General features: G+C 43.4%; 1 protein-coding gene across 2 annotated transcripts; it reads right to left on the bottom strand.

The window, feature by feature from the left end:
* Positions 1–1,114: 1,114 nt before the first annotated feature.
* G6PC (glucose-6-phosphatase catalytic subunit) lies at positions 1,115–11,545 on the bottom strand. Of its 2 annotated transcripts, none has more exons than XM_006175161.3 (5): positions 11,050–11,545; positions 8,884–8,993; positions 6,945–7,050; positions 6,231–6,346; positions 1,115–5,018 (listed from the first exon to the last, which is right to left on the bottom strand). In XM_006175161.3, the coding sequence occupies exons 1-5, from the start codon at positions 11,277–11,279 to the stop codon at positions 4,507–4,509; spliced, it is 1,074 nt and encodes a 357-aa protein (XP_006175223.1). In that variant the 5' UTR covers positions 11,280–11,545; the 3' UTR covers positions 1,115–4,506. The 2 variants fall into 2 exon arrangements, with proteins under 2 accessions (XP_006175223.1, XP_014406512.1); XM_014551026.2 differs by having other exon boundaries at positions 11,220–11,373.

Raw genomic sequence — 11,545 nt, 5'->3', positions numbered from 1 at the left:
TAAACATATTAAAGACTTTTTTCTTTTTATTAAGAAGCAGCAACCCAGAGGCAGCTTTTCTGAGGGGGAGCAGGGGGTAAGTAATTAGGTTTATTTATTTATTTTTTAAATGGAGGTACTGGGGATTGAACCCAGGACCTTGTGCACACTAAGCATACACTCTACCACTAAGCTACACCCTCCTTCCCAGAGACAGCTTTTTAACCTCTCACCCTGAAATTAGATCTTGGCCTTTGAGTTACCCATCACTGGAGGAGACGATTGCTCATTTCTCTTCCAGATTAATTAGGTTCTTGGTTCGCTAATGGAAGTGACTTATTGACTGCTCCTTTGTCCCATTTTTTCGTCAGTTATTTCCTTAACAGCATAACATGATCAGAAGGCTATTTGGCCAGAGTGTTTTCCATTCTCAAGAGGCTCCTGAAAAACTCCTGGATATTGTGCTATTTTATTTACACATATAGACCTTAAAGGCATCTGTCTTAGTTTGGCAACTATTACAGAGTGAAATCAGTACATATTACTAATTCAGCAGCTAAAGTAATGATTTTCAGGAAAAAAACTCGGCAAATTTTGACAGGTTACAAACAACCAGCCAGTTGATTAGGACTGGGACTTCAAATATCTAGGCATGTCTTCAAATGAAGTGCTCTTGAAAAGCAGACCTGAACAATAAAGCCATTGCCAACAAAGTAGGAGGAGCCCACTGACATTTCTTCGTGTAACTGATCGCCTGATTGATCTTGCCTGGAACTCTTCCTAAGCAAAGAATCAGACAAAGTTTTGATATAGGATCTGATCCTAGGGAATTAAAAGAGGTGGCAAAACCAAAAACACCTTAGAACTTTTCCTTCCTAAGCCTTTGGGAAAACCGTCTGGTAGTTCCTTAAAAGGTTAATGGGTGGGTGTAGCTCAGTGGTAGAGCACGTGCTTGGCATGCCCGAAGTCCTGGATTCAATCCCCAGTACCTGCATTAAAAAAATAAATAAACCTAATTACTTTCCCCACAAAAAATTAAAATAAAAAAAGGTTAATTTAGAGTTACCATTTAATCCAGCAGTACCACTCCTAGGGATATGCCTAGAGAAATGAAATCATGCATCCACACAGAAACTCATACACCAATGTTCATAGGTTCATAGCGGTGTTGTTCACAATAGTCAAAAAGTGGAAGAAATCCAAATTTCCATCAACTAAAGAATGGACAAACAAAATTTATGCATATGGTGGAATATTGTTTGAACATAAGAAGAAATGAAGTACTAATACTTGTTACAACATGGATGAACCTTGAAAACATCCTTCCTGTTAAGTGAAAAAAGCCAGATCCAAAAGGTCACATGTTACATGGTTCCATTTATATTAAATGTCTAGCACAGGCAGATCTCTGAGACAGAGAGTAGATTAGTGATTGATAAAGGCTGGCTAAGTAGGGGTGAAACAGAGGTGACTTCTAATGGGTGTGAGCTTTCTTTACAGAGTGACAAAAAAGGTTCTATCAAATTGTGCTATAACAAAACATGTTCGTTTAAAACTGTCATCGGTCACTTAACAGTGGGGAAAAAAAACTGTCATTGGTTACTTAAATTTACTTTACTTCCATCCTGAGAATTCACAAGTCATTTCTAAAATAAACATACATCTGTAACATGGGGAACAGATCCATGGTCAAAATACATTGGCTACTTCAATTAAAAAATATATGTATATTAAAAAAATTGGCTATATTACAAATTGATCACAGGCTGACAGTCAGCCTGGCTTTAACCATCACAAGTTCTTAGTCTTTAGAACTTGTTCATTTCTAGACTTTGCCTGTCCCAATGAAAGGTGGCAGTGAGGTATTTGTGGAGTCTCTGATCTAAACAATCTTCCACAGTATCTCTTTACTTTCTACCACTGACACAGACAGGCTGCATATGACTTTTAAGTTCTTCCTTGAAAGAAAGAAAAGAGCTAGGGTTGTCTTAGACACTGCTATCAATCTATCATGGTTATGCCTATTTCAATAGTTAGTTTATGAAATTACCTTTGAAATACAGTATCTTCATACTTAGAAACAAATGCTAGCTCACTGGGAGGATCACTCACTCTAAGTTTTATAATGTCCCTTGGCCACAAGAAATCAAATTCTCCCTGGTCTGAGTTAAGAGGTGCTGCTGGTGTCTGAAGAATGGTTTGATACCGCCACTGGTCTTACTGGCATCCGTTGGGTAGAAGGTGGAGTATGGACTCTGAAGTCAGACTGCCTGGCTCCTAAATTGGTTCCACGATTCTGGGCAAGATACCCAACCTCTCTGTGCCTATTCATGTGTAATGTGAGGATAAATTATAGCACCCACCTCACGGAGACGTTGGGAGAATTAAGTGAGTTAACTATATACATAAATAAAATGCTTAAAACGGCACCTGGCATATATTAAGCACTCAACAAAATTTATCTTTTATTATGTGTCCTTATCGACCTTACCAGCTGCCAGGGGCAGGGATATGATTTACCTTCTGCCAGAATCTTATTGCAAGGAGTCTGGACTTGGTTCCTGAGAGCAAATAAATCATCCAGGATGGGGGCCATGCCTAAGCAGTGGGGTTCAATTCAGACAAAAACAAGACCATTTCCTTTCTCCCTTGATGAGACCATTAGAGTCTTGGAGGGGCCTGGTCGCCCCCTGAAGAAATCAAATCCAGTAGGAGGACTCAACTTTCCTTAAAGAGTCACACCCCAAAGTTCTGCAGTGAATGATAAGCTCTCACTCTCAGTAGATCCAGAGTTATGCTGATGAGTCAAGGCTGTTGGAGGTGGGCCCTGGCCCAGGATGAAATAAATCCTACAGAGATACTTCCAGTAGCTCCGCTGAGCATTCCTCGGTGCTATGACTTACCCTGTTCAGATTTTCCTTAACTTTAACCTAAAACCTTGCTGACACTGGGTTATTGGTTTCCATAGTCTGCCCTGTCTTGTTCTGCTGCTGTGACTTACATTCCCTGATTGCTTAGTCTGGTAATGACCCTGCCTGTCTGCCCTCAAGTTCCAGTTTGATCCCACAGAGCAACTCACGCTGCCCTGTGGTCTGGTAACAAATGTTCAATCTTGATCAGTGACATGGTACCTATGTTGACATGGTCAACTCTACCTGTGCCCCTGTGGGCACTTTGTAAGTCACCCTAGTCCTTCTGGGACTCTCAGGCAACCCAAGACAAAACACCTTCCTTCTCCAAAGAGAAAATCTAAGTACACAAAAACCAAATTATTTGTTTAGGGAAATAGAGAAAGAGCTAGAAATTTAGCTGCCAGAATTAGAACCTTTAGATCACATTGCATCTAAAATATAGTAATCAGCAAGACTTCACTTTTAAGTAAAATGTTTTAATAAAATACTGCACATATATGTTTTTCTTTGCAAAGATTTTATGACCAGGATGGCTGGTGTGAATGATAATATATGGTGAGCTATATAATTAGTAGCAAAAACAAGGACTACTCAAATAAATAGACTTCAACATTTTGTTTTAAAAGGACATTTGGCAAATCAGTTGAGACTGGAGAGCAGACGAGGAGGAGTTGGCTTTTCCTCCAAGAATGTGCTCTTCATTGGCTTGGGATAGAGAAAGGAGTCATATATACCCTCCAGGAATCAAAAGTAACGTTGGAGTGACCTTCTGGAGAGAGGAATCCTGGCCCTCTCCTTGCCATTTTGCCCAAGATTTCAGAGCTTAACTGAAACATGCAAAAGCACCACCACAGACTTGCCTTTAGGCATCTGAAGTTCAGCAGGGTGAGTCTGGAATCAGTGGAAAATTCTGGGGAAAGCAGAGCTGGGCTAATATTGAGGAAGATCTAATGTTATGAGGAGAAGCTGACTTTGCCTGAATGTTCTGACCTACTACAATATCTGGGTCACTGCAGCCATTCAGAAACCCTAATAAATACAATGACCATAGATTTATAATAGAAAAATACAAGAAGCAGTTACCCCACTAACCACCGATTAGTTGTACTTTAAGTTGGTCCCCCGCTGTTGAGAGTTCTTTACCTTTGAATATGATCAAAGCCATTAAGATATTGTTTGACATACAATTTACATAATATGCAAGATATTTTAAAAAATCCTCCTTAATCCATCTTTCTGTCCCTATCCAATCCACTGCTCCTTGCTCCTTTTCTGGGTAAGGATGAGCATGGATAGAAAATTCCGTTGTGATCCCCAACCTGGGACTATGCTGGCCCTACCAAGAAGTATTGCTTCTGTATATCTGACAGAAGAATAAGTCAATCTTCAGGGGGAAAATCCAGAGTGACCCAACTTCCAATAAGGCTTCTTCAAATAGCCTTATTAGCTTTTCAAAAAAAAAAAAAAGCATCACCCAATACAAATAGAATTGCAAAGGGGATTGCCTGAGCTGACTCTAGCACCTCTGGCCTCAAAATGGGCTGGCAGGAGACCCTAGCCACCCTCAATCCTTGGCGCCGTCGCTGACTTTAAATACTGAAGATTCTGTCTCCTTTTACAAAGTCTTCTTGTTCGGCTGGCCCAGGACCCAGGCGAGGCAGTAGGGGATGAGACTGACAGACGCAAGGGGCACCGCCGCACTCTTGCAGAAGGACAGGATGTAGAAGATCAGCTCAGTTTGGGACGGGGGTTTCAAAGAGTCAAAGAGATGCAGGAGGATGAGGGAGGCCACGATGCAGCCGAGGCGGAATGGGAACCACTTGCTAAGTTTGCCTTTGCAGCTCTCCCTGTACATGCTGGAGTTGAGAGCCAGACCCAGGCCAAAGAGGGTTCCCAGGTTCTTGAGGAGGCTGGCAAAGGGCGTGGTGTCAATGTGGACCCATTCTGGCCGCTCACACCATCTCTTGGCTTTCTCTAGAGTCCACAGGAGGTCAACACCCAGCCCCTTTAGCAGCAGGTAAAATCCAATGGCAAAACTGAACAGGAAGAAAGTAATGAGAAAGTATTTCTTGAGGCTGGCGTTGTAGATGCTCTGGATGTGACGGAAAGTCTCAGCAACAGCGATGCCTGAGCAGAAAAGCGAAAGACTGTGAGAACTAGGGAGGACTCTGGACCTTCAGCTAGAGGTGGGTTTGGAGTAATGGGCGACATTGTGTTGTGGAATTAAATCACAGATGCCAGATTAGAGGGGCACTTGGTTTATTCCCATATGGAATTCCAGCCTGTCATCAGCCATAGATTCTTTCAGATGGAAAAGTCATATTATCTATCTAAACCACATACAGGTTTTCATTGTGGGTGTGGGTGGGTAGGGTGGTTCCTCCTGTCTTAGTTTGAATACCCTCAGGGATGGAGAGCTCACTACCACTCAGGCAGTGCATTTCATCTTTGAATGGATTTGATCATTGGGAACTTCTTCCTTGTGCTGAGCTAAAATCTCTAACAACATCTATGGGTCTCAGTTCTTTCCACAGGAGTTAATAAATTGTAAACCTAGAGCCTCTGTTAACACATTTAAAGATAGTTATTCTCGTCTCTAACTTAAACTTTCCTAGGTCTTTCATGTAACATGAGCTTCCAGGCTCTCCCTCAAACGTGGAACCCAGTACTAAATGCTGTGTTAATTTTGTGGTTGCTGCGAAACGATTATTTCCCTTGTTCTCAACATTCTTCTGCGAATGCTGCTCTGCTCTGCTCTTTCAGATCTCCAGGAAAAAATAATCCACAATTTTCCTAAGGTCTTATATTCCACTGCTTCTCACAAAGTCAAAAAAATTCTTCCTTACACTTTAGTCTTTTCTGCCCCTTATTAACTGGATCTAAGAAAACCAAATATTCACATCTCAGAACCTGTAACAAAGACCAGCTGTGGGTATCTATTAAGTTTGCAAATGTATTTTAGTAAAGAGCTTTCCAAGGACATTGTGTTAATTTGTTAAATTTGGTGGATTCTTTTACAACTAAACTGGGGGCTACTTTCAATTGAAGATGAGTAAGAAATCATTAATGTAAAAATATCGGAGATGGAGAACTAATTCAATTGGGTAAGTTAATTTGAAGTATTGCAACTTCTCTGGAACACAGTTAATGGTGTAGACTTGGTGTAGCTCTCCTATAGAAATGAGTCATTTCAAATCGCCCACCTTTGGCTTTCAACTCACTGAAATGCTAACAGCATTGATTATACACAGAACACAGTGAGAATGCTGGGATTTTGTCCCAATTATGGAGGAATGGGATAGGCGGGGGAAGGAGGGAGGGAGCCAGAGCAGCTGATACCTGACAAGACTCCAGCAACAACTTGATGGGGAAAATGAGCAGCAAGGTAGATTCGTGACAGACAGACGTTCAGCTGCACGGCCCAGAATCCCAACCACAAAATGACATTCAAGCACCTGCAACGGAAGAGGCAATCATAAGAAAACCCAGATACAGATCTTCAGCAAAGAGAACGGCCTCGGCAGGGATGTTGGAGCCTGGCAAACTCAGGTGCCATCAGTGGAATTTTTGTAAATTGAAGTCCGTGCTCAAAAGCTCAAAGATATCCGTAGCAAGTGGTGAAATTTAACCTCCCTATTTTAAGTTTCATAATTCAGGATTTGCACAGTGGCTGCATACCCAGAATTCCCTATAGTAGCATGTCTTCTGTTGCTTTGTTTTAATCAGGATGGGGCAACTTACTGGTTGGTACAGAAATGGGTTTTTATTTAAAGCCTGCTTCTACCTCTCTAGCTGATCTCGAGAAACCTTTTTGCTATGTTAGACCTTATTTCCTTATCTGTAAAATTAGGTGCTGCACATGTGGGTCCCTTCTAGCCCTAATATTCTGTGACTCTAATGTTCACCCTCAGCAGAAATGCCACAACTCTTACCAGTCCCAACCCAAGGAATGGGCTGGGCTAGGGGAATGTGAGGAAGAGCAAGTGGTGTGTCAGCTACAGAGAAAGCCATCTCCTGCCCTCCACCACCCGCAACCCAGGGCTGAGTTCTTACCGGAATCTGTAGGTTGGCTTTTTCTTTCCCCGAAAGATAGAGAGGGTGGATGTGACCATCACATAGTATACACCTGCTGTACCCATGGCGTGGCCAGAGGGACTTCCTAAAGGTTACGAAAGAGATGAATGAATAAACCAAAGGTGACAATCTCCATCTGGGAGATTGCAAGGGGGTGTCATCCATCCATCCATCCATCCATCCAACCATCCTTCCATCCATCCATTCACTTATCCATTTAGTCATTTATTTAACAAATATCTGTTGAGCTCCTACTACATGCCCAGCACTGTGCTCTGCTCTGGGAGTAGAGTAGAGAGCAAAACCAGAGATGGCCCCAGCTCTTGTGGTCATATACAGTCTAGCCATTACACAAAGAATCAGCATGCTGGGTATACAATTGCTGACTGATCTGCCCTCCATCACCCTTCTTCCACTCTCTCTTTGCTCACTCTGCTCCAGACATGCTGGCCTCATTGCTCTCCTTCAAACACACTCCCACCTCAGGGTCTTCGTGCTATTGGTCTTTCTAGCCAGATACCTCTTCCTCCAGAAATTTACTGACTAATTCCCTTGCCTCTTGCAAGGTTTTGCTCAGATCTCACCTTCTCAGCGAGTCTTACATTGACCACCCTGTTTAATACTGCAACTAGTTCCCATTCCTGATCTGTCTCCCCTGAGAGATGGAGGATCCTGAGATGTGCCACCCAGACCCGTTTCTGGACTGAAGACTTATTTTCCCTTTCTCTTGTTAAGAGTGTGGTTGCAGACGGCCCTCAGATCTCAGACTTCTCTGGGTATGGCCTTGGGCTCAAAAGAGCCATCTTGAGCAGGGCTACCCTCTCCCTGAGGGGAGCCTACACCCAATCACTGGTCTATATTGGGGTAGAAGGGCCTTGTCCCCTTGAATCAATTCATAGCTCCTGTGAGGTTGGCTGAGACTGAGTCGCAACTAGACTTCTGCCCAGTTGGCTTCTGTCCCTTCTTTCCACAAGTGCTCCTCCTGAAAATAGCTTAACTCCTGCACGCTAATCCCCATCTGAGTCTGCTTTTCAGGGAACTCTGCAGGTAAAGCCTTGCCTTTCTTTTCTCCTTCTCTACCCCTTCCTCTTCCCATCCTCACCTCCTCCCCACCTCCTTCCCCTTCTTCTTCTTCCTCTAATATCCTATAGATTTCACGTGTGTATTATGATTTTGTATATCATACACCACACACACACACACACACACACAATCATTCAAATTTAAGCTCCGCAAAGGTAGGGATCTCTGTCTGATTTATTCACTGTGGTATTTCAAGTAGAACCATGTCTGGAGCAGAGTAGGTGCTTGATAAATAGCATCTGAGTGAATAAATATGCTCTGAAGTGAACCGAGGGTTTGTGAGAACACATAACTGAGGGCCATGACCTGGTCATGGATAGGGTCCCCGAGGAAGAGACCTTGGGGTGAGCAAAGGGGTTGAATATTCCTTTCCCTGCTGAAAAATGAAACCTATCATTTGAATGAACAATACCTGTTGGCAGGATGTGGGATTGGACGGTCAGCTCGGGAGGATACATCTCCTGGGCCAGACCTCTGGGAAGGATGGCCAGGGGCTCAGGCTTCTACTGGGTTCCCTTCCCTGGACAAAGGGCCACAGCACAGTTACTCTTATGAGCCCTTTGCCTGTGAGGGAGCCCTTGCCTCTCTGACTAGCAATTTCGCTTCTAGAAACACTAGACAGATTTCCAAAGTGGCAGTCATAGGCGATTCAGGCAGGCCTTGCTGAAGTGAATTAAAGTGGAGTTGTAGCAAATAGAAGATCATGACCAAAGCTTGAAGGAGAGGCTTTGCTCATGTGCCCCCAAGACAGCTTCATCCCCAGTGGATGTTAACAGCTGTCCACAGTGGGCAAGTTCCCCCCAGCTTCTGTCTCTACAAGGGCTGGGACTCTCACCTGGGCCAGTCTCACAGGTGACCGGGAACTGCTTTATCAGCGGCACGGAGGTGTTGCCATAGTAGTCAGTGTCCTGGACCCACCAGTATGGCCGCTGTCCAAAGAGAATCCTGTGAGAAAAGCAGAACCGGTGTCTGGAGTTACCGAAGGAACCCTCTGGAGGAGAAGATCCACGTGACCTTAAACAGACAACTGGTAGCACTGGCCCCTCCAAGGAGGGGAACTGGGTGACTAGGGAGAGGTGGGGGAAGGAGACTTTTATAGTGCATCCTTTATATAACTTTTGAATTTTGCACCATTTGAAGGTGTTATTTATTCAAACATATATAAATAAATCCAATATCCTCAAAACCATGTTAATGGCAACTATGTGACTTTTTTTTTTTTAACCCTAAGAAGAATTTGTCCCAGAAGGATGCGTATGAACTACAGTTTGCAACTTGAGCTTGCTTATCCTACAGGTTCTCTGTTTTCAGACCTTGGGTGTCTTGGGTTTCTTCCAACACCCGGGAATAAGCCCCAGCCCCAAGGACAAACCCTGCCAGGAGATGTGGTCTCTGCTTCTATCAGTCTTCTCTGTAAGGACCCACAGAGCTTCAGGGGCATGTTCTGTATCCCCTCAGCTTTGAAACAGAATATCTCAGAAAAACCAATTCCCCTTTAAAAGTATGTTTTTCGGGAGGGGAGGGTATAGCTCAGTGGTAGAGCACGTGCTTAGCATGCACGAGGTCCTGGGCTCAATCCTCAGTACCTTTATTTAAAAAAATAAGTAAATAAACCTAATTAAGCCCCCAATAAAAAAAAATTTTTTAGAAATAAATAAAAGTATGTTTTTCGTTGTGGAAACAGATGTGAAAGGTCCATGAGGATGCTTCCTTTTCCCTGCAGTGGTGTAATCGGGATTTCTCACTAAAACTGGGGACAACCATTAACTCTGACATCCGCCAACTCAGAGAAAATCCATTGTTATTTCATGGAGATTGGATGTTTGGAATAACCCTTTATCTTTTGATTTTTTTTTAAAGGTTGTACTATTGAATACGGAAAGTTACAGACAAGACAGCCAGTTTTTCACCAGGAGTTTCAGAACCCCACCAATATGCCTTGTGCTTCTGAGCCCAATAACTATGTTCTTCTCTAAAGGACTTGTCTTGTTTATGGCCAAAGAAAATTAGAGCTAGAAGAGATCTTAAGAGTTGCCTGACAGTGAACAAAGATAATTTTAGGGATGGTAAAGGTCTTAGAGGGCAGCTGGTTCAACCTCTTCATTTTCTAGATGAGGAAATAGAGGTCAAACCAGTAATGTGCTAGAGTCAGCTGGTACTGGCTGATATTTGTAAAATATTCAGGGTTTTTGCAAGCCAGACCCATCAGTAGCTTGAAAATGGTCATAATGGGACAATATACACAGTAGAAGTTGGCAAATGCTGAAATCGGGGCTTTTTCACCCCCGGAGTGTCAGTCTCTCGGTACTGGATAGAAGACGGTTCTTAAGAGGCTTGCCTCTGAAACCAGTCTGCCTCTGACACTTATTGCCCATGTTATTCTAGTCACTTTACTCAGTGCCTTGGTCTCTTCATCTGTAATAGAGTAGTAGCTACCCCACAGAAAAGTGCGTGGCATATGGCCTGGCACAAACTAAATGTTCGATAAATGTTAACTATAATAATTATTAAGGTCTCAGAGATAATCTAAGTTTACTGCTTATAAAACAGAAACTCAGAAAGTCGCTGTGAGTTGCCCAGGACATACAGCTGGTAGGTGGCTGAACAAGAGATTTCTCTGGATTACTTCTCATTACCCCACCCAACAGGTTTTAAAGTTGCCTCTGTGTTCCCTTTCTTCAAACCTCATCTTTCTTCTTTCATACATCTGTCTTTATGTCACCTCTCCAAAGTAATGAAACTGTGTTTCTTTGCTTAAAGCCTATAATACACTAGGTCCCACTGGCCTTCCATTCATTTGAAATAGCCTCTCCTGCATCTTCAACTCACTGATGAGGTTTTCTCTGTCTTCCCTCTTTAGGTAGATGATGCAAAGTCAAGAGGGGAGTAACCTGTGGCTTCCTGAACAGCAGGGAGAGGGCAACTTGCGATGGGTGACATTTCCAGAAAGAATGCCAGCCTCTTCCCTAGCTGAACTCCTCTTTGCCTGGCTCTTACTCACCACTTAAAGACGAGGTTGAGCCAGTCTCCAATCACAGCTACCCAGAGGAGTTTGATGCCCACAGCTTCTCGAAGATGGAACCAGATAGGGAAGAGGACATAAAAGGCATTCCTGAGGTCTGCGATCACGGACACCAGGATGAACCAATCCTGAGAGTCCTGGTAATTCACCTGGAGGTAGCGCGTTGACTGGATCCCAAAGTCATGGAGAGCGTTCATTCCTTCCTCCATCCTCACACACTAGCCCTTCAGGAAGCCTTCAGCTGTGCCTTGGCAGTTTTTTCAGACTTGGTGGTGACTGCTCTGCTATCAGCCTGCGCCTTGCCTCTGTTTTATACACCCTGTATCCAGTCTGCAGGTCAACCCAGCCCTGATCTTTGGACTCAAAAACCACTTTTGTCTAAAATCTATTGATCAAAGGTGCATCACCAGGAGGTTGATGCAAACATGTTCAGCATGATTTACGTAAAATAGAAAACAGGCACACGAGAACAGCC

The sequence above is a fragment of the Camelus ferus genome, chromosome 16, assembly GCF_009834535.1.
Source record: "Camelus ferus isolate YT-003-E chromosome 16, BCGSAC_Cfer_1.0, whole genome shotgun sequence".
NCBI classification, from domain to species: Eukaryota; Metazoa; Chordata; class Mammalia; order Artiodactyla; family Camelidae; genus Camelus; species Camelus ferus.
The sequence above is the reverse complement of the archived record's forward strand: the minus strand, read 5'-3'. Positions and strand labels throughout refer to the sequence as shown.

Bases quoted from the DNA above. Each gene is read 5' to 3' on its own strand.
- G6PC (XM_006175161.3), bottom strand. From the start codon at position 11,279: ATGGAGGAAGGAATGAACGCTCTCCATGACTTTGGGATCCAGTCAACG. The intron at 8,994-11,049 runs GTGAGTAAGAGC...CTTTTCTCACAG, and splicing joins CTCAACCTCGTCTTTAAGTG to GATTCTCTTTGGACAGCGGC. The intron at 5,019-6,230 runs GTATCAGCTGCT...TTTTCTGCTCAG, and splicing joins TGTTGCTGGAGTCTTGTCAG to GCATCGCTGTTGCTGAGACT.